This window comes from Leuresthes tenuis, unplaced genomic scaffold (genome assembly GCF_036924035.1).
Source record: "Leuresthes tenuis unplaced genomic scaffold, fLeuTen1.0.hap1 SCAF_11, whole genome shotgun sequence".
Lineage (NCBI taxonomy): Eukaryota > Metazoa > Chordata > Actinopteri > Atheriniformes > Atherinopsidae > Leuresthes > Leuresthes tenuis.
The window spans coordinates 21,306,124-21,329,299 of NW_027325365.1; the positions used below are offsets into that span (position 1 = coordinate 21,306,124).

General features: G+C 39.3%; 1 protein-coding gene across 1 annotated transcript in view; it reads left to right on the plus strand.

Moving 5' to 3' along the window:
- gria1a (glutamate receptor, ionotropic, AMPA 1a) overlaps window positions 1–23,176 on the plus strand; it is a 76,715-nt gene that overhangs the window by 11,988 nt on the left and 41,551 nt on the right. The window contains 5 exon segments of the mRNA XM_072396056.1: window positions 8,398–8,637; window positions 12,886–13,070; window positions 18,777–18,830; window positions 21,753–21,911; window positions 22,452–22,619. Of these exon segments, the coding sequence (XP_072252157.1) occupies window positions 8,398–8,637; window positions 12,886–13,070; window positions 18,777–18,830; window positions 21,753–21,911; window positions 22,452–22,619 (806 nt within the window).

A 23,176-nucleotide genomic window follows, 5' to 3' on the forward strand; every position in this document is an offset into this window, starting at 1 on the left:
AGACGAGACCACAAATGGTGTAGTGTTTAGAGATTGTGAAGGTACGTCATGACGGGTTACACGTTGGGATAGGAGAGCCATCTTGTGAGAAACGATCCTGTTATCTGAGTCTACCACCGTCGTCTCCTGGGGAGGTTTCATCATTTAGTTTGATTAAAAAGTCAGTCAAAGTGGTAGAAAATTGGTGGAGAAGGGGAGAGGTGGGGGCAGGAAAAGACTGAAAAATTACACCTGATTACACATTTTTTAACTGAGTGTGATTTTTGCCACTTAGAAGTTACAAATCCATGGAAATTTTTCAGAACTTGTGAATGAGATCTTTTGATTAACAAGTTAGAATTACCCCAAAATTTGATTCCCTTCAAAATGTGACTTGTTTCATATTACACAGTAAATCAGTTGTAGTGCTCTCAGATACATCCAGCTATGTGTTCCTTTATGGTATCATAGCCAGTGCATGTTGTAAGTTGTTATATTATTGATGAAAATTTGTTTTTATATTGGAACTCGTGAAAACATCGTTTTAAACTTGCTTGACAGATTTTGTTATTGTTTTGTTATGATGAGCTGAAATGGACCGAGACATGATTCTTCAGTCTCATGGCAAGCAGTGACCTTACTATGCATAAACAAACCTGATTATCCAAAGTTCAACACAATGTTACGTCATCTTCAGACTCTATTGCTGACAAGTCCAGTACCACATCAAAGGGGAACTCCGGTATTTTTAAACCTAGACCTTATTTCTGGCATTAAAATACGTTTATCTACTCACCGAGAACAGTTTGGCGAAAGTCGGCGTCCTTCAGAAGCTATTTAGATAACTTTCTATCCATATAATGGAATGAATGGGGCAAAGATGATGCAGCCTCTAAATAAGGCATTATCTGTCTTTATTTCACCAATAGACGAATGAATGAACGAACGTGTACTATAGCTCTGTTAGCTCATAGGTGCTGTTATGTGGCTACTTGCGGCTATAGGAGAGCTAACGGAGGGAATTCTACACACACCTCTACTGGGACCACTTCATCGACACGCCCCCCCTGGAGCACAGTTTATTTACTCCTTCCTCTGTGATAGTCAGCTAACTTCACACAGAGTTTGCTACTGCTAGTTTTATGCAACATGGCAGGATATTTATCAAATTTTAACAACGTGAACGACGACTTTGAGTAAGATGGACGTTCTTACCGGAGTGAATGAGCTGTGCTGCAGCCATGCGTGTGAATGAAGTGGTCCCAGTAGAGGTGTGTGTAGAATTCCCTCCATTAGCTCTCCTATAGCTGCAAGTAGCCACACAACAGCAGCTATCTGCTAACAGAGCAATAGTATGCGTTCGTTCATTCATTCGTCTTAAAGTATTGGTGAAATAAAGACAGATAATTCCTTATTTAGAGGCTGCATCATCTTTGCCCCGTTCACTCCGTTATATGGATCGCAAGTTATCTAAATATCTTCCGAAGGACGCCGACTTTCGCAAAACTGTTAAATATATAGAAATAAGGTCTAGGTATAAAAATACCGGAGTTCCTCTTTAAAAGGTTGTCTGGTTGAATGTGTATTTTACACTTGAAATATTAATGTGAAATGTAACTAGCTGTTGAAAGAAATAAATGCAATGAGGTAAAAAGCACATTTCTTTCTAAATGTGAGTGGAAATGTAGAGCATGCTGTGGGAATGCAGAGTGCAAGTCTTTGCTAAACCAAGTATTCTCCACTCTACCAATAAGTCTCATGCTTCAGCTTTGTCCTGCTTTGTGCTCAACTCAGAAACATTTAGCTGATCAGAACATGCCATCTGAAGCAATGAACTTGTTGTACATGTTCTGTGAGAACTCTGAGCGATGGAAAATCGGACTTTTAGGTATTTCATTTTGTTCTGTGAATAACAAAAAATACAGGTTTTGTGTGAGTATGTGCTCCCATTGAATGAGCTAGAAGCTTCATTCCACAAAAGTTGCTGTGTGGTAATCTACTTAGCTGTAAGTTAATTGTTTCCATGTGTTGAAAATGAGATGATACCACGGAGGAAAAGTGTGCCTTTTGTGCTTGACTTGGGTTTAGTCATTTCTGCGGGGAGGTTGCATAACACTGGCAGAGTGTTTTAAGGAGAGATTCTCCATTCCTGTAAGGATTGTAACGCTATAAGAAGACATATAAAGAACATGTTGATTACCAAGCCATGTTATTCTTAATCTGCAGGAGGAACTCTATGACAACAAGGAATCTCTGATGGAAAGTTTGAGTTGATTTATCAAAATAGGCCTGTTTCAGTGTTAAATCACTGGCTACTGGTTATCAGCAGGTTTGCTTTTTTAAATTACGTATTTAATTACCTATTTCTGTATCTTTTGTGTGTGTGTGTGTGTGTGTGTGTGTGTGTGTGTGCATGTGTGCGTGTGTGTATGTATATCAGTGCAGTTTTAGGATGCAACCTAGAGAACTGGATGCCCCCACAGGCATTGTTCCTGATATGCAACGGCACGCAAATTTACCTGGTTTAGTAAATCTGGCCCTTAGAATTGCATGTATGTTTCCATTATTGAAAAGGAAAAATTATGAACTGGTTTATAAACTTTCCAGTGTATTCATTTCAGTTCAATTTCTTAAAATGTAACGCATAAAACAAACTCACTTCTGTCACACAACACACACACAAATTCTAAGAAAACAAATTACACTACATCGCACACTCAGTAAGCATAAGTAGAGTTGATAAATTCAGTTAATTAATCAGTTTATCATTAAAGAAAATAATTTGCAAGAATTTGATAACCTCATATTTGCATATTCAAAATTGCAAAAAAGGACTAGGATACTTACCGGAATGAATAAATAATGATCTTTGTCAATTTGGCACTTAATTCAAAATCCAACTCTGAAAAAAAAGGATAGATATTTGAGATATTTCAGTCTGGGCATAAGTAACGGATCAATTGTCAGACCATCAACACCATCCCTTCACATTGCCAATAGGACGGCTAAAAGACAAAAACACAGTTATTTCCCTCTCACATTTAGTGGCTACAACACAGAAGTCTTCTGAAGCCACATTAAACTGTGGTAGCGATGACAATTTTACTAACTAAATGATCAACTTAATTCCATCTAATGTAATGTCTATAGTCATGTTTGGGTATCCATTTTTTTTACCCACTGGTGCCTAGAAAAGACAACAGAATTGATGTCATCAGGGAGCACTGTTGTCTGAAAGCTGTGGTGTAAAGGTGACATTGGATGTTCATCATAAACCTGGGTGCAGTGGTAGGATTGAGGCTCAGTATATGTAGGAGGTGTCTGAATCAATCTAACAGGGTTATGGTGTGGTGCAGAAAAGCTTGGCTGGAATTAGCAGCTCGCTGTCCACAGCCTTTTGTCCAGTGATGCCCTGAAGAAATGCCACCTGAAAATGGGTTTATTTTTCACAATAAATAACACGCCTAACATTGTATATGGTAGATCAGGGCATAAGATAGACCACATAATTTGAGCGTTGTGTTTTGTGGAGTCTCTTGGCATGTTGGCCCTCGATAGTGTTGTTTTATCACGAAAAAGATATTTTAGGATGACTGAGCTTGAACTCTCTGATCAGTATGCTCCCTCCAGCTGAACTCAGCGTGCCGCTGCGATAAGATTCCCTGTGTATTTATGGCCGTAATGTTGCACAGTATAATAACAGTTGTGCATGGGAACGAAAATAGTAGCGAACGTGTGTTTTTTCTGCGTGCGATTAGGTATGTAGGGGTTGTCAGGATTAGTGCTTTGTATAAGGTCACTTTAATGTCACAGAGTTAATGTGCTAAGATGAAACATCAAGGCTTATCCTTATGTTGATTCTTGTAAACCCCCCCCCCCCCCCCCCCCCCCCCCCCTCCCTCCCTCCCATCACATCAAGAAAGCAGAGCTATTGAAAAAAGAATCACATACACCCACACAAAGGAGCAGCTCTGTAATACTGCAGTCTGATGTACAAGTTAGGGAGTAGCTCATGTGGAGCAGTTGGGAGGCAGGTAGCATGTTCAAGGACACCTTGACACACTTGATCTGTGTGCCATGATATCTGGCAAAAAACGAAGTGTGTTTAAATAAATACAAGATTAGTCAATTGGACATTTTAAGAACAATAGCTCATGAAATGTTCCCTTTTGATTCCAAAAACATCTGTGAACCATTATTTAATCCTAAGTTTAAACATGCTGTTTGGTGTAATATTTTATTTACTTGTCTAATCAAACTCAAATTTCCTTGTGAAATATTTATGGCCAATATCCCATCATCCAGAAATTTAGATGCAGGAGCAACTGTCACAAACATGCCCTCTTTGTGCAGCCGGCACAGACACGTCTGTCGTTTGATATTTGGCTCATACTAAGCAGAGGAACAGCTGCTGGGCACAGGAAATAGAGAACAGGGAAGACTTGAGTTGTGTGAGTTGTTTCTGACAGCTCCTCCTGTTATAGGAGTATCTGTCCCTTAAGGATTTGAGTTATTTTGCTACCCCCCCCCCCCCCCCCCCCCCCATCCTCCTCCTCCCCCCGCAACCCTAAACAGTTTGGCCAAAGCACATGCACATGAAGTTGTTGTTCATTCCTAGAAACACTTTAGAAATTGTGAAAAAGTCAGTTTGAGTAAACTGTCCTGAATCTTTTGTTTCTGACTAACCATGACCAGTGACAAATCTGTTTGTTTTTGTTGTTCTTTTACTTGCATTTTTACTTAACTTGTCCCCCAGAATTATACTGTATGTAAACAGCTGAGCCACAGCAAGGGCTTATTTGTGAAACCACATACAACAACCAAAAAGAGTATAAAAAGCTTTTAAAGGAGAACCAGCACAGTTTTGACTCTGGTTCATACCACCCCTCCCACCCCCCTCCCCAAACCCCATCTAAACAATAGTGGAACATACTTAATGGGTATTATCCCTTACTTGTCTTGAGTATGAATGAAAATGTGATGCAGTGGGAATGGGCTGCAGATATCCCATTTTTTCTAGAAATGATCTAAGGATTCTGCAAAGCCAAGTCAGTTGTGCAAATTTGCTAATTCCTTGAGGGGCAACCTAATTATGACAAAATGTCCAAACGCTCACAATTCCCACCCCATCTTCCAAAAGTCCTTTAGCAGCTCTGAGCCACTGTAATCCCTGCCAGAGAAGGAGACTGTTGCCTCGGCAACCTCAGCCCTACCACCATGGCAGCTGTAACTGTTGTGAGGAGATACAGAATGCCAAGGTGGACAGGTGTTGCTGGGGTCTTTAAGATCACTGGAGGTCTCACAGCTCTGACTCCGATGTCGTTACACATGTGGAGTAGCACTAACAAGCCTCTCCTACACAAACATTCTCACGGTGCCGCTTCTCTGCTATCTGAACTGGTGCTGCTGGGTTTCACTAATGATCTGTGTCATGCTCATGTCGAGTTAAGATCAGCACATGGTTCTATTGCCACCTCAGAGCAGGAGGTCTGTGTCACACAGCTACATGTTCATTTGTTTATCTTTTCAGGTTATTGGTTTGTTTGTGTTTTCTTGTAGGTATGAGAGATGACTCGTGTTCTTTTGAAAAATGGTAACCTGCTATAAGGCAGATTAATGGGACACTGCACAAAAAGTCAAACAAGCTCTTCTTACCTTTCATGCCGGCAGACTGCGGAATGCACCTCAGATATTGGTCTTAAAAAATTGTAATGCGTGCTTGTGGAGAGCAGTAGCTGAAAGGGCATCCATTTGCGAACAAGAGCATGTGCGGACCATGAAGGAAAGATAGTTCTGTTACTGAGTCAGTGTGGCGAGGCGCAAAATGTCTATTTCAGGGCTTGCTTTAAGTAGGGTGAGTCACCAGGCTTTTGGAGCTCTCGAGGCTGCATATGTGTGTGTTTGTATGTGTGTGGGCATGTATTTTTATGTGATAGCGCTGTTTCTATTTTTTTTACCCCCTCCCTCTATCGCCATCACAAACACACGTGCTTGCCCGGCGGGTGCAGGTCTGTGACAGGTTAGGCGCATTGGGTTCGCGCCATCCTCTCTCTGTCTTTTCCTCAGCTCCGAGCAGCAGGCTGGCCTTCGTGCGCATACAGGCAGCGACTTCAATCTGTTTGGCAAATACTGAGATAAGTGAGGCTTACCCATTGCCTCAGCAGAAAGTGGCTCAGACCAGACCTGTAAGTGCAAAGAATTCATGTGCTTATGATAGGATATACCTTTCAAAAAAAGACAACTATTAACATTAAGATGCTGTTTCAAGATAGCAGGGTGCGAAGGCAGCCAGAGTGACAAATAGACAATGAGCGAGAGAAAAATGGTGAGATGAAGGGAGAAAAGCAAATGAGAGATGGAAGCTGCCTCCTGCTGTCAGTGAAATGTCAATGGAACCCTGGGGATGCATTGATTAACTTCTCTACTTCTACCCTGCGTTCTCTCCTCCAATGAAGGAAACACACACACACACACACACCGGTGTGTAAACATGATTTTAATTGGAAGACTTCACAGCATCTGATAATTGACATTAACCTCTTTTTGTCTCTATTTTATGCCTTATTACAGCACCAATAGTTGACTTTTGTCTGTTTTTGTACTCAAGTGAAAAAAAGTTACAAAGTTTCTGTTATTGATTGAAATGACATTTATTTTTTTCCCTGGTAAATCATTTTGCTGGTTGTGAGACAGTCAATTGAAATGCAGCAAATCGTTACAGTTCTAGGAACGACTTACTAATTGATCATTTTAGCATTTCAGAATGGGTTTATAAGACCTAATCAGGTCTGTGGTTTTGTTCTGTTCTGCAAACCCAACTGGAGTGTTTTGTCTGAAAGTCATTCATTCAGTTGAGGAACATCCTCATGTCTCTGGTATCTAAATACTAAGTTTCTTACCTTCTGCTCTCTGAACTCCTGCGCTTTATATCCTTGCCATGTCTCTTTTGATGTTGTCCTGATAAAAATCACCTTTGGTTTATTTCAGTACATATTGTTTTTCAGCTGCTGAACCTACTTTAGTGCATGGCCTGGTGCCACTGCTTATTTTGTTGTAATACGATTTACCATTGTGAGTTTGCACTGTGTATTTTATTTGTAAAATTGAATAGACTGCCCATGCCGTTACTGTGTCTGACTTCCAGCCCATCTGCTCTTTCTGTGGTACAAAGAAATATAACAATCCAAATTACGTACGGACGTAAATGAATTGCTCTATAAAAGGTTAATTTGATAGTAAGGGCTTCTAATATTTAAAATGCCATAATGAATATATAGAATGAGAAATTAATTATTTTTTCTGCTTTAATGTTCAACTGAATTAATTATATTGTGTGTTAATACCTCCATGATATTTAGTCTCTCCTTTAGTTAGACGTTTTTAATGTCTTTCTTGTTTTGTTCACCCCTCTATTTCTACATTACTTTCCTCCCCATTTTCCTGCTCCATTCCCTCCAAATTATTCATTTCTGTATTTTCTTTCAATTTCACAATATTCTTCAACTTCACTTTAAACCGTCCTTATGTTATTTAATTGGAAGTGTAGTGAAATATTTTATTTTGCGGTCTCAATTCTAGAAAAACAAACAGAAACAAACTGAACAAAACAGAAGCAGAATGCAGCCTTGTGTGGATTAAGAGGGAAACACAAATGTAAATATTGGCTGTTTTCTTAAATGGCCTTTTACAATCTAAGGCAGCGCTATCTAAGTTATTCCCATTTTAAAGCGTCATTAGCAAGGTATTTAAACACAATCTGTACACATGACAGCAGTTACAGTATTGGAACTGTACTGTACAACTGTACAATTAAATAAGAGTATGATATAAAACTTAATGATAACAAACAAGATCAGAAAAAGCATTATTATTATATTATCCTACTGGATTTTTTTTACCTTTTTAGTCGTTACCGCTTCGACATATTAGGGGTCAGTTGCTCTAAAAATGGGCACTCATGGTCTGAAGAGTGTGTAAGAAACGCACATTTGAAGAGCCTCTTCGAGGGTTCTATGAAAAGTGATGCATCTGGTGGAATCTCAAACATTTGTGTTATCCTGCTACATTGTGTAGCAGCCCTAACACAGCGCAGCTGAATGTGGTGGAATCCGGGTATTTGAAATCCAATCTGTCCAAATTTACACAAACTGTACCACGACTAGACGAAAGCAGATAATCAGATCAAGTCTTGTGAAAGTTGGGATGTTACGCACTTAAATCCTTGGTTGTAAATTCCAGATGTTGAAAATTCTACAGTTCTTGCTGTGCAGTATAACAGCAAATACTGCTTGTTCACTCAGGTTCCCTTTTACATGTTCTGGTTTTACCTGGACCTTTACCAGTCTCTGCAGTTATTCTAAAAAACCTCAGACTACACATACTAACACTTTCTCGTGTTTTCTGTTTTGTCCCTTGCAGTTTGCTCCCAGTTCTCCAAAGGTGTGTATGCCATCATCGGCCTGTATGACAGGAAGACGGTCAACATGCTCATGTCCTTCTGCGGGGCGCTGCACGTCTGCTTTGTCACGCCATCTTTCCCTATTGAGACAGCCAACCAGTTTGTCATCCAGCTGAGGCCTGAGCTCCAGGATGCTCTGGTGGGAGTTATCGAGCACTATGGATGGACCAAGTTTGTCTACATGTACAGTTCTGACTCAGGTAGGTAACCCAATCACTCTTTATTCAGTTTCTCCTCATACTGTGTGGTTAAGCTTCACATTACAAAAGAATGTGACTGTGAAGTGGGCGAGAGCACTTTGAGTGTGTGTGCATTTCGTTCCCTAAAACGTTTTGATATGATGGTCTGCGTATCGCCATGGCGACAGCAGTGGTCTTTGTACAAATAGAGAGCTTGGGAAAAGAAACACTGACCTGCACTGACTATAAGATAAATTACACAATGGAACGAAAGATTAAGCTTTTTCATTGAGCACAGCATTAACCTGTGCTGCTACAATTCTTTTGTCACTAGTATAAAAAACACTTAAATGACAGTCCTGCCTTGGCAGACAAAAATAAAGTAGAACACCTGTCAGCCTCCTTCCTCTGTGGCTGTGCCATCTGTCCCAGGTGTTGTGGGTTTTGGAGCATGACTGTGATGGGTGCATATTTTTGTGTGAGTGCCCAGAAGCAAGCAAGCAAGCAGCATACATTTGAACACACAAAAAACACAAGTTTAGAGGTCTCATCTGAAACAAATGTGTTTGATTTGTGTAAAAGGCATAAACGAGTTGAGGAAATCTTTGAAATCTGCACATTTTGACACTTTTCGACATTGCACATTCTGTAGTGACGGTCAAGATTTCACAGAGGACTCTCCTTTTCTGTTAATGGCCACACCTTTTCTAGAGATTTAAAAAAATAATAATAATCTTCTGCGATCCCTCCATCATCTCAGAAAGAGCCAGGTTACATATTTAATAGAGGGTATGCCCCTTGTATGAGTCATGGGTCAGAGCCAGTGGAATCCATATCAGTATTGCTGGGTTGCCTGGATACTATGATGAAGTTACCCTTCTTACATGGTTAATTTAGGTCCTCAAGTAAAATTATTTTTTATTTGTAGTTGTGAGGAATGTGTGTATGGGTATGTGCATTTAGGATTTACATTTGTTTGCTCATTTTTAAATAATGTCAGTTTTTATTTATTTAAAGTTTTTATCTTTATGTATCTTTGTGATATTGTTTATAATGCTGTTAAAGTTATTCTGACATGATTCAGTTTGTTTTATTCTCTGATAAAACTTTAATTTCAGAGTTAGGCAAGATTGTACAATTATATCTTATACATTATCACTTTCCCTTAATTTAAGGGGGCATTAACCCCCACGCCTCCTCTCTTCCTTCCTTCCCATTTTTTCTTCTTACATCTTTCCTGCTCTCTTATAGAGCAGCATCTCCTAATAAATGTGATAAATGTGCTTCCTATCCTTTTCATTCTTAAAAGCCAAGAATGGGAAAACAAATTTGATAGCCCATTAAACCTATCATAAACAATTTTCTGAAAATTATTTCCTAAAGTGTTATTTTCTCTACTCTCAATTGCCTGGTGCCCAGGTCTCCATGTACTGCCTGTGGCCAAAAAGGTGATTATGACACCCAGATTCCATGATGATATTATTCACTTCCAGGATGCCTTTGGAGGAAAATGTTTGCCTTAGCCAGTCCTGAGTGCCTCCCTGTCAGGCAGGCTCTGATTTATGCAGGTGCATCAGGCACATTTAGAACCCAGAGACTGCATTTGATGCAAAAAACACTGACTCAAGAAAGAAAGCAGGAGAGGAGTAAAGACTAGATAGAGGTTATAGAGACTGATGAATTGTAATACTTAAGACACACTGATAACAAAATGAACAAAAAGTTGACTCTGAGGGCAGATTCATGCAACTCTGTGTAGTTTCATATCAACTTTTGTAATGTAGAAAAGCAGAAATGTGCGAAAATGCTTTTCATCTGATTTATTAAGTTGTGTGCAGTAAACTGCAGTTATTGTAGAAATGTACAAAGGTTACCACTGAAAAGTTTGGGATCACTTGGAAATTTTCCATGAAAACACACATGAAATTAGGCTGATTAGGAAATATAGGAAATGAAGAGCAGTTGTCAGACTTAGAAATAACAATTCTGCCATGAAGTACAGCATCCTGATGGTGTCTGGTGGGTACTATATAGTGCGGCTGCCAGTTTAGGACCTGTGAGGCGTCTCTGTCTCTTGCACAGTTGTGCATCAGTGCCCCCCACTCTTTTTTTCTGTCCGTGTTCAAGCCAGTTTGTGCTGGGAGTAGTTAACTGCATGGTAAGAGATTTTAAGTTTCCTACAGTTGACATTGAATAGCCTTCCTTTCTTAGTACAACAATAGAATGATGGGTCTCCAAAGAAAATTATTTGTTTCTGTCTATTTTGAGCCAGCAAACAAACAAACAATTGCTGATGCTTCAGATACTAAACTAACTTAAAGAATGCCAGGTGTTCAGCTGTGCAGTTGCACAAAAGGGTTTTCAAATAATCAATTAGCTTTAAAAATGAATGACTTGGATTTGCAGCCATGCCAGGAGATTGATGCAGAGGACTAACAGAGATAATAGACCTATATACAAAAATGTAGATTATTTGTTAAAAATTATCTGTTTAATTTTAATTGTGTAAACTGCAGAAAATTTGTTTTTCTTTGAAAAACAAAGAAGTTTGTAAGTGATACCAAACTTTTGAGCGGTAGTGTGATTGTAACAGTCTGATTTCCTCTTTTATCTATGACCATGAATTGGTATAGCCACAAAAATGAAAGTGAACCTAAATGGAAGCTGACACTTGCAAAAACAAAGTGACAAAAGGGTTGAGAAAGCCCTTTTCACAATTTAGGAATAAAAAATAAAGTAAAAGATGAAAATAAGTTTAGTGCTCTGCCTTGAAACAAGCAATGTTGCACGGCGCTGTCTATGGTGCTGAAACCTTTGCTGACACCTTAAATTAACTCCATTCAAAGATAGCTGACCCACTGACCTTTTTTGTAACCATGATTAATTATCTTCTGTGTTCCCATGCCTATGATCAGTTTCACAGCTACTGTTTAATCTGCCAGCACCAAGATCTGCAATTATTCACTCATTAGCGACAGTGAAAAGAAAGAGTCACCGTCACAGAGGCAGTGCGTCACCGTGTACCTTTCAAGCAATGATTTACCAGCTCCTGCATGCAACTTTCAGTCAAAATCCTCACATTTGTCTCTTTTTCCCATTTATTTACATGTTGCGGTCATATATGGAGCACCATCCATCTTCTTTTCTTAATGACACTGTGTCAAATAAGCAGCACGAATTGCCTGGAGAGCAGCTGGTGTGCATTCTAATCAGGCCAAGCTATCATCTTTCATGCGTTGTGACTGCTTTCTCATTCTTCTTTTGACGGAGGCCGTGGTGTTGTTTTTGTGTATTTGAGGATTTTGTGAATTTCTGTGTCTTTGCTCATAAAAGGCACGTATGAACATGAGCAAACAAGCATGTTGGATCAGTAAAACTCATGACATGTGGGCCCGCAGTGGATATAACAATGTTTGCCAAAAACAAACACAGCCACATCATGTATTAGTTTACATCTCAAAATTTTGTAATTGCTGCTTCATTTGTATAATGGCTGCCAGTTTGATGTGGGTGAAATGACTTTTCGTTATTCTGTGGAACAACTGTGGCTGCCAGCTTGAGAGGAATCTGATTGGTCTACTGCCAGTGGCAAAGACATACAACACTGAGTCAGATTGTAAATCAGAGCTCAAGATCAATGTGTTCCCTAATCGCTTTTTATTTCCTGTCTTAGTGTAAGCCCCGAGCTCATTGGCTACCGTGTCTGTTTTTCTGTGATGCTCAAGTCTCTCAGCAACGTATAGGTGACAGTGTAATTGAGTAACGCCACCTGTAATTGGTGCTTAAAGAACACAAAGCCGGCTGTAAGTGTGTCATATGTGATGATGCAAGGGCTGATTATTTGTTAGCATGAAAGTGGTGATTATTTAGCCCGGCGGCACAGCTGCAAAAGCACACCTGTAAGTGTCAGTGTGCTTAATGGACTCTCCTGCTCGCTACACTTTATCACCTCAGCTACAGGGGAGAATCTGATGGATAAGCTTATCCAAAGCAGTATGGGTCTCTGCACAGCTTCTGCTTGGTTCACAAGTTTTTTAATTTGTTTTCAGCTCATACTGTAACACAGCTACTCAGAGTGTGAGACTAGCCTGCATGTAAGCTATGTGTAATGCTGCCTTACAGCATCTAGACACTCATTAATTGCTCTCTGTAGATCAGCACCACCTAGTCATTCATCATTTCTGCAGAACTATTTGATTTTGATGCTCACAGAGTTCATTCGGTCACCAGTTTCAAAAATATTTGTGTTTTATTTCTCTTTTGACCCAGGCCTGTCCGTTCTGCAGAAGGTCCTGGACACAGCAGCAGAGAGGAACTGGCTAGTGACCTCGGTCAATGTGGAGACCATGACGGAGGCCTCCTTCTTGAAAGTGTTCCAGGACTTGGACAAGAGGAAGGAGGGACAGATTATTATTGATTGTGAGACTGAGAGGCTCACTGGCATTCTCAGAAAGGTAAAACTATATGTATGTAAAACATGACTAGATTTCAATTTAAACATTCAATAATGCAAAACAAATACTGTCCACACAGTAAATTTTACTTTTGGATATATAAAAATCACATATTAACTTGTAATTATATGTTTGTTTTGTTTTAAAGAAAGATGCATTAAAGACATCAACAGTAGGCTGTACACATTTTAATCAGATTAATAAAAGATAGCGGCAGAGTGAAAAAGGGAGGCTCTAAATGAAATTGTGTGGTTGGTTGTTGGTCCCCTCTGGCATTTTGTCTCCTGGAGCATCAAGGACAGGAAGGATAAATAACACAGCGATGGTATTTGGAGCAGACAGTTCGTCTGTGATAGGATCATCACTTACTCACCTCTGCACTGTTAAAAGGAAAAAAGATCTTGGCACCAGTTGACTGTGCACAAACCCCCTCCACCAAACAGAGATTGTCCAATGATAGCTTAGTAACAGTAACTAGGCAACTCTGGATTTCTCCAGGTGATGAAGTAGTGTACATGAGAGCTCTGGGTGTGCCTTTTTTTTGTGATGTTGTGATGACTTGTTATTTGGTTTGAGGCCAAAAACTAAAATCTTTGTAGGGAGAAGCATTTTAAATGTACTTGAGTAAATCTGCGACAATACTAAGTAAAACAACGCTCTTTAAGAAAAAGTACCAACTTTTTAACGTCAAACTACACCATATGTATTCCTGTACTGGGTCAACGTAATCAACCCCATTTTTTTTATCTCTCCAAGCAAATCACATTCCCTAAAGAAGCTGCCTATAAGTGAAATGGATGTAGCATCCTTTCAGTTGTGATAGATTTCTTACACCAGTGGCTTCAAGAACATCAGGATCACTGACTTCTTTTTGAGAGGCTGCTATCTGCTCTTTAATTGACAGTTTTTTTACTTGATGGAAGTAAAAATGTTTATTTTTCACTGGAGTCTTCTTTTGAATCTCACTCTGGCCTGGTGATGGAGATTAGATGACTCGCAGTATATCAACATGTCTCTGATCTCCTGCAGTCCAGGGTTGTCAATTTTGCTTCAGAGATGTGAAGCTGTTTCTGGGAATGTTCTTCAAGGGGAGGTTTCAAAGCATAGCTTGGGGCTCAAATGTGAAAATAGCTAAATTATGCAAAATTTACTTTTCTAGTTATATAGTGGTCATATACTATACTGTGCAAAAGTCTTGAGCCACCATTGTTTCTTTTTATTTAGCCTCCAAGCAGCCAAACGTTCTTGTAGTCTTCTAAAGTGGTGTTGAGTAGCGTTGAGGTTCTTCAGGCTTTTTCTTTCAAAGTTTCTCTTTGGAGGTTGACCGCTTTTTCACTCATTTTCAGTCCAGTTCTTGTACTTGTCTATTTTCAGAGGTATGTGTTTTTCTTGTTTGTTAAGCGATTTAGCGCTTGCTTATTGAACAACTTAGCAACACTTAGCAAAAATGAGACAGGTGGAAGGCTAATAAGAAATGGCAGACCTAAAAGTGTGTAGCTGATGAGCATTATCTGAAAGTGATGTCTTGAAGAAATGGGGGGAGGGGACGCTAGACCTGAAAGAAGCATCTGGATTATCAGTTGATACATCTTATTGTTGGCTGAAGCCTCATCAGAAATGGTCTCTGTGGAAGGGTGGCTGTCAATAAGCCATTCTTAAGGAAGGAAAGAAAAGGAAAGAAAAGGCTGAGGTATGCCAAATGACTGGACTGAAAATCAGTGGCAACAGGTCTTATGGAGGGATGAATCCTCCCCAGAGCCCAGACCTCAACATTATTGAACAGACAAAGAACAGAACAAAAGGCAGCCAACATCCAAAGAAGAGCTTTGGGATGTCCTTCAAGAAGCCTGGAGAACTATTCCTGAAGATTACTTGCAAGAAACCTTGCCAGAGGGTTCAGGGTGTTTACTTTTAAGTTTGTTAGAATTATACAAACTCTGTTATGTTTGCACATATTTCAGTAACATTGCACTTATTTCCTGTTTTCCTGGCAATACGTAAAGAAATGAGGCATGACCCAAGACTTATTTTTGTTAAATTTGATTTTGGGATGGGGGGTTGTTCTTCTTAACTTTTCTTACAATCAGTGTTGCCATCTTGGTAGATTTGTCACCAGATTTAGCCACTTTTAAGACCCATTCAATGACATTTTGTCAAAGAATTGACAAGACACGACTTTTAGGACCTTGGGTACTTCAAAGAGAAGAGATTGCTCGGCGAGGGCAAGATTTATTTGTCGGTTCTATGTGAGCCATGCGGTTTAGTAAGTGGGAAACAGCAGGCAGCCCTGCTCACGTTCACACAGCCGTAGTGCCACGTAGTACAGGCATAGCAGCTGACAGACATCTGTCAGTTAGATTGATTGTGTGAAATGTTCTGCCATTTCTAACTTTTTCTGAGTGTCCACGGTACCTGTAAATATAACGAAAACTAATGCATAGATGTCGTTTTCAATTTAAGTCAATGTTGGCTTTGTCAGATGATGCCATGATAAGAAAAACACAAATCTAGATTTTACTACAACAAAGCAGCAGCTTTCAAATGCTTTCAAATGGACACTTCCTCCGCTTACATGTCTTCTTCATAATTCCTCAGTTCTTGTGTTTGTAGATGTTTTGTCTGGGCTAAGCATTTCTATTGGTTGTGTATTTGCTTTTGCATGAAGCCATGAATCAGTTAAGCTCAGTTATGACACACCTTTAACGAGGTTATATTTTTTTAAAAGCAAGTCAGCAGTACATAAGCTAAAATACACGCTACCTGAAAAACAGCTGATTACGTTGGCTATGGACAATTGTCTCCCAGCCGGCGAAATAAATAGTTGCTGGCTCAAAATGAGCTGTTTTTTGCCTGCATCGCTCGGAAGTCAAGAACTCATCATTTCAAAGCTTCTAAAAGTTAAAGTGGTTTGTTGCTGCCTCTCTCAAAGCAAACATAATTCAACAGAGAAGTCAACAAGGTGTAATTTGTTTCACTTGTTGATCTCACTCATGATTTATAATTCTTCACTTAGGTTATCGTTTTATTTTTTCTGTTCAAGTACATTGTTCAAACGAACAAAATAAATCACACAAACATCCTCGCACACACCATGCGGATCTGTATGTGTAGCTGCTCTGTGTGAGTGTTATTGATGGCCCCGTGTCTACAGTTAAGGTTATTGCATCAGTTCTCACCAGTTTACAGAAGCTGAACCTGAGAACTTCTACATTCAGACGGCAGACCATCAATCATCGACATCTGCTCCCTGCTTCTGCACTGGTTTGCCTGTGAGCTCGAATATCCACTAACACTGCCATAACCACACCTCTTCCTGTTTTGCCCTTTAAACTCACTCCTGAGTGAATCTCATACAGTACAAAGACTGTCTCACAATAATGTCACTGACAGTGACCTGAGGGTCATTTTTCATCCAAGCAGGGTGACACCTCATGTCCTCGGAGAGCATTTTATGTGGTAGAAAATCCCTTCTAAAAATATTCGGTGTGTTTTCTGACAAAGAGGCAGAAAAATTACCCAGCCTTTTGTTGCTGAACTCTGAATGACTTTTCAAATTTACATACATAATTAAAAATAAAACTCACTGCCAAAACTTTTCCATTTGACAGCCCACTGTGTCTTCCCCTGGTGGAGGGCACAGTGTTGTCTGCACTGGTGCGTGTCTCTCCTCCATCCCTCTTGTTTTCCTTGCTTGAGGCTTGGCCGCAGGACTTTCCAAGTGCCGGGGTCACCATTAATAACAAATGCCACCTTCTGTCATGACCTAAAGCATTATTAGACACACAAAACACACAACAAAACAAACGCAAAGCAACACACAAAGCAAAATGCTCACACTGAGTGCTCCTTATCTACAGTGCCATTAATTGAATTATTCTACATCCCTTCAATTAACGTTGCTCACTTGTCTTTCTCTTATGTGACTGTTGGTTATGACACATTCACAGACAACCGCATCTGTTGTGGTTGTACACACAAGTAAGCTCTTAATTTAGGCATTGTCAAACTAGACATGTGTAATTAATTCTCAGTAAAAGCTAGAAATAAAGCCATTTCAGCAGTACCACACTCGATACCAATGCATGGGTCAAGGTTTTTTTTAAGGGTTTTATATGCGGAGAGAGGTCAGTTTTGAGCTCCCATATTGTTAATTCTAAGGTAGATGTTGGCTAGCTTGTTATGGCTTGTTCACAGTCATTGTTCGAAAAGGCCAGGTGATGCTAATTTAAAATATTTATGAGTTCTGCTTAAACAGTGTTCCACTGCTTTACAGTCATCAGCTCCCCTTATCAGCTGCCTACGACTGCCTCGATAGTTGAAATAATAAATGGCCAGAAAGCAGGAGAAACATTTTTTTTAGATGGCTTTTGTTTTTCTTTTCTGTTTGTAATGAAATGTAATGTAACAAAGAAAAGCCAGTTAACAGTAATAAGTTATGGGAATCAGATTGTGGAAGAGCTGCTTTAAGGATTGCTCGAAAGGCAGGTGGAATCCCCAGTTTGATTACAAAAGCTCCTGGGGAAGAATATGCAGACAAACTTGTATTCTTTCTTGTCACTAATTGGCTGTTGGCTGTTACAGGTAATACAGAATGCTTTGGCTGCATTAGGTACCACTTGCAGAAATTTCTGAAAAGGTACCTCTTCAACTGTTCAGCAATGGGATGAATGGACCACGCTTTTGTATTGTGTTGGGTTGGGAACATGTCACTGGGAGGGCAATTCATTTAATCCCAACAAATGAATGACCCAAATGTCATACCATCTGCAAAAAAGCAAAGATAACAAATGCATCAAAATCTATTTATCTCAAGAGATGCAAGTTGAAGACTGCCCTCGATAAACATTATTTAACCTTGTGGATGGACCTCAAAAGACTGTTGAATCCAAGATGGCCCAATTATATCACAGAACCTGAAGCCATTTGCAAATATACGCACTGGAAAGTCATCGAGTTGTCAATAGTTAAAGGTCTAAAAAGTATTTTGTGATAGTTTTGTGTTATTCTTCACAAAAATGATCCTTTTATTTGAAAGGTTATGATAATGGTTTTTAATACCTTTGTATGGAAAAAAAAAAGTTGTGCTTATTCAAAGTTAGTGTGACGAAGGGCTCAAATACTTATGGCTTAGAGATATATTTTATTCATCAGTGAGGGGCTTGTCCACAGCTCAACACTGACAAAATGTGTTGTGGGGTTTCAGGGATGTATGATCTTTTGAAATATTTAAGCATCAGATCAAAGATGAAATCTGAGCTCACAGGGTAATAATTTATTTAAAAAATTAATAGAATTTAATCCTCATAAAAATGTACAAATTGTATTGTATTGTGTTATTGTTATATATATATATATATATATATATATATATATATATATATATATATATATATATAGTATAATTTATATGGTTTGTTTTTAGGGCATGATTTGTCTTTATTTGAAGTTATACTTTATAATGATCTCTCTCAGAAAAATGGCACTAAATGGGTGGTGTGTATTCTTGTGTGTTTTTCTCTTAGAAACAACACAAAATCGAATCTTTTGTTAGCCTTCTCCCTGTTTTTCCTGCACAAGAGCAAGCATCTTAAACTTAACAGTCTCTGGAATATTGCAGTGAAGCATTGCTTATTGTTTCTCACACACAAACCTCTGCTTGTACGTTTCAAGCTGTTGATTTTCTACCTCTCCTCTGCTCGTCTTCAGATTGTCGAACAAGGGAAGAATGCAAAGAGCTACCACTACATTCTCGCCAACCTGGTAAGAAATGATTATGACATAACAACTTTGGTAAAATCTATCTGGGTTTTCTTTTTTTTTTCTTTCTTTCTTATTTTTCAAATTGCCCACATACTTCTCTACGTATTTGCATACCTCCATTGAATTTTGACTGCTATTAAATTAATCTTTTAACAGCATTTCATACTTTCAGTACTTTATCACCAGTTTAATAGACTTGTGTGTGCCTGATAGATTATGGTGGAACTATCTGGTTTCTCATCTACTCATTCCATTTTCTACTTCAGCTATTCTTTCTCCGTCAAAGGCACAGAAATATCCACAGTTCAGTAGTCGACTAAAGCACAAGAGGGGGACCTGTGACAGTGGCAGACAAAAATCTCTGCTCACTCATAATTATAGAAAAAGGTCAGACAGTCTGTATGCAAGCCATATCCATTAGCTCTTATTGTTGCTGTTTTCTCGGTGCAGATGCTACGTAGTCCCCCTCAGCACTGACTAAATGCAGCCATATGAAGACAAAACTGACACCAACAGAAGCTGTGGCAGTGACAACATTAATATGCAACTGCTGGCAAGAACATCTTTCTCTGCTGGGGTTGTTGATTGGCTCTTTCTCTCTTGTCTGTCCAGTTTCCCAGATTTAATTTTAAAGAATGAGGACCAGACGGTACAAATGGCCGAGTGGTTGCAATCATTTCTAATGAGCCTACTATCAGCCTTATGCAACAAAAAAAAAAAAAGACTTATTCTTTGTTCTTGCACCTATTTTTTTAGATTTGTGCCTATTCACTTATCAGTGTACTCGCCTGCTCCTGTGTGTGGATCTGAACAGGACATTGCTTGAATTTCAGTCAGCACTTAAATGCGGTAACAATATCTGTCAGAAACACCCCCACCCCTCCATGTCCAGTCTTAGCAAAGGCTGGTTTCTATAGTAACCTCTTCAGCCCGCTGCTCAGCATTAGCTCATTTGCGGAGCAGAGAAAAGACACAAGTCTGTTTATTTAGCTGAGAAATATGGACACCTGGTAAAACACAGGTTTGTTAGGAAAGCAGGCTTCACTTTGTTCCATGCAAGGTCTGCAAGGTCCCTGAGAAAAATGAAGAGTGGAAAATTACCACAGAGAACTTACAGCTAGTTAAGCCCTCTTTATTTTCCAGTATTTGTTTTGAATGTATGGTAATTGAAGATTAAAGGAAGTGAAACAAGTGAGAGTTTGAAACAGACACACAGAGAGGCAAAGCTTCAAATGTCATGACGCAAGTAATGTCAGAGCAGAGAAGAAAGAAAAATACTGAACACAGTTAGACAGAAGACTGGTGAACCAGTGACAATACAGAGGGGCACCTTTTCTTCTCATCAGTCATAGCTCTGCTTTTTCTGTAAAAACTGCGGACAAATCACCTTCACTGCTCTCCATTGCCACTTGTCTGCCTCTTCTTCTGCCTGCAGTGACGGACAACCTGCTGAGAAGGGGAAACTGCATATCCTCCCCCTCCCTCTGTTAAAAACAGCCACAAAATAGTCAGAGAAAAGAGAAGACACAAGAAGAAGATAGCATTTCGTTAAATTGCTTCTTTCTCTGTTCAATTTTATATAAAGCGTGCATTGCATTTTCCCACTGGCCTGTAACATTTTAATCTGGACTGCTCCCGTCATGAAAGGAGGTTTTCTATTTTATTTCTTATTATTCTCCTTCAGGAAAGACAGTAGTAAAGTCTGTTCAAAGGGATAACCTCTCTTGATTTTTTCTTCATTCCTTTTTCTTTTTCATTATGCAATTGACCTTTGCATTTGTGAAGGTTAAGTTACATTTGGCCAAATTACACTCTAATGTAAGATGCTACTGGCTTCCACCCTTTTCAGCTTGTAACCTTTTAAATACCTCACCAACAATACAAAATACCCCTTATTTTATTGTTCCTCAGGTACTGACCGCTTCATTACATGATTTTTGCACCTTGTTTTGTTTTAATTAATAAATATATATATAGTCACGTACACACGCTAAGTACGTAAGTGTAGAAATTCTTCAAACATGTTATGAACGAAAATGCAGTGAATTATAAATGGCAAAAATTACCTTTAACACATAAAGGAGTAAAAGTACAAAGTGGTTTTATGAAAAAGTGTTGAGGGAAGTCCATGCACTTCACATTTGTCCTTGGGGTCAAGAATCAAGGACAGCAATCCCTGCACCAAATGATAAAACAGAAGTGTCTACAATCCAAATCGACATGAAGGATTGTTCATTGTTCATTATTCTTACTATGGATCATGGTCATGTAATACAAGTTGTCCTCCACTGACACAATGTTTAATAGGCATGAAATTGCTTAAATGACACATCTCTCTGCTTTTTATGCTGTGTCAGTGACAGCTGTGGCCAGAGGTTTTATGTTTTTGGCAGTTTATGCTTTCCTGAATCTATCCCTACATCCATACTTATCTTAAGAGTGTAAAATCTCTTGGCTGTCCTGAGGGATTTCTTCAGCTTTTTGTGGTCAAAAGCCAAATGTTGCTGTAACCTCATGTCCGTACCCCGTTCTTGTGAATTAAAAATGTCAGGCATGCCTTGATTTTCATGCACAAAAATCAAAAATCGCTGTGGCCTTGGAAGAGCCTGAAACAATTAAATGATTGCTATGACCTTTTTCTATGCCTATGATGATGGCTATTTTATGAACTTTGAATACGAATGGATATAAACTGCAACTTGATCGGTGGGAGAAGCAGTACAACCACATGATAGCAATCTTTTGTTCTCTTTTTGGCAAGTAGGGTCCATGATCAGACATTCTGTTTTATGATTTCCCTTGTACTGTATATGAATGACATTCTAATTTTATGCACTTGTATGTTTCTTTTTTTAAATCATTTTTTGTCTTATTCCAGTGTATACTATTTCATCTCTTTGCCTACCTTCCTGTCTGTCTTAGGGATTCCTGGACATTGACTTGACAGACCTGAGGAAAGGTGGTGCCAACATAACCGGCTTCCAGCTCGTCAACAACTCCGAGCCAAGTGTGAGCCGCATCGCCCAGCAGTGGATGGAGTTTGATAACAAAGACTCCAAAATTCCCAAGACTGGACTCAAAGTAATACCCCTTTACTTTCTGAAATATCTTCCTTTGCTTTTATTCGTGTTCTCTTTCTATATTTATAGGAATTATTGAGCTGTGAAAACTAGCTTAGCAGCATGAAAAGTTCTGGGGTTTTATTTGTGTTTGAGGTTAGAGTTGCTTTTCCTGCAAAAGTTATTTCCCACTGTCACATATATTACATCTGTGAGCAGCCGATTGAGAAAAGTTATGAAAAAGTTTTGAAAAAATAATGCGGTCTGAGCCTTGAGATTCAGGTCTAGGATTTCTTCTGTTAAATGCTTATACATTTATACTGTCCAGCAAGAGGTGCTTCACAATGCTATCGTTTTAGTGTTTATATGGTCAAGAAGTTAAGTAAAAGTCAACTTTGACAAATTCTTTAAAGTTAATTGGCATTTTAAAAGGGGCTCGGTTACAATTGGAAGATGTGTGGAATATATAGAAATCCCGTAGAGGTATATTTCTTCATTGTTGCCTTGATTATCTACAGTTTTTAACACTGGTGAGTCTAAATTACCTGCCCTCTGTCTGCAGTACACAGGTGCTCTAACATATGACGGGGTGAAAGTCATGTCCACGGCCTTCCAGAATTTAAGGAGACAGAGGATAGACATCTCTCGCCGGGGCAACGCTGGAGAGTGTCTCGCCAACCCACCAGCCCCTTGGGGACAGGGCATAGACATCCAGAGAGCTTTGCAGCAGGTCTGCAAACATGAATAGAGACACGCCTATGTGCACGTACACACTCCTGCATACACAAACCATGCACAGAGACACACAAATTCTTGACTGGCACATTGGCTAACGGCTTCTGAGTCGGGGCTGGCTGAGCAAATTAGGTTTCATTCTGTCGTGTAAAGTTCACATTAAGTCATATGAGAGCTCCCCAGTATCAAATGTGACATCACGACTAGTAAACAAAACCTGCAGGCAGTATTACTCAGCGGTGATCATCATGGAATATGACATCAGCAATTGAGTTTAGAAATGTAATATTTGGCAATGGAAATGCTGGCCAGGCTGTGAGACTTCTTGATCTCGTGGAGACACACAGACGGACTCATTCAGGTCCATAGATGAACGTAGAGAATCATTTTTTTTTATTTTTGTTTCATTGCAGTTATATCTAAAAGTATGTTTTGCATACACACACCCATATACACGTGAGTGTGTGTATATGTATGTCCATCCACGTTTTAATCCAAGTGGTCTTGGTGGTGCTTGAACCTATCCCAGCTGTCATTTGGCGAAAGGTTAGA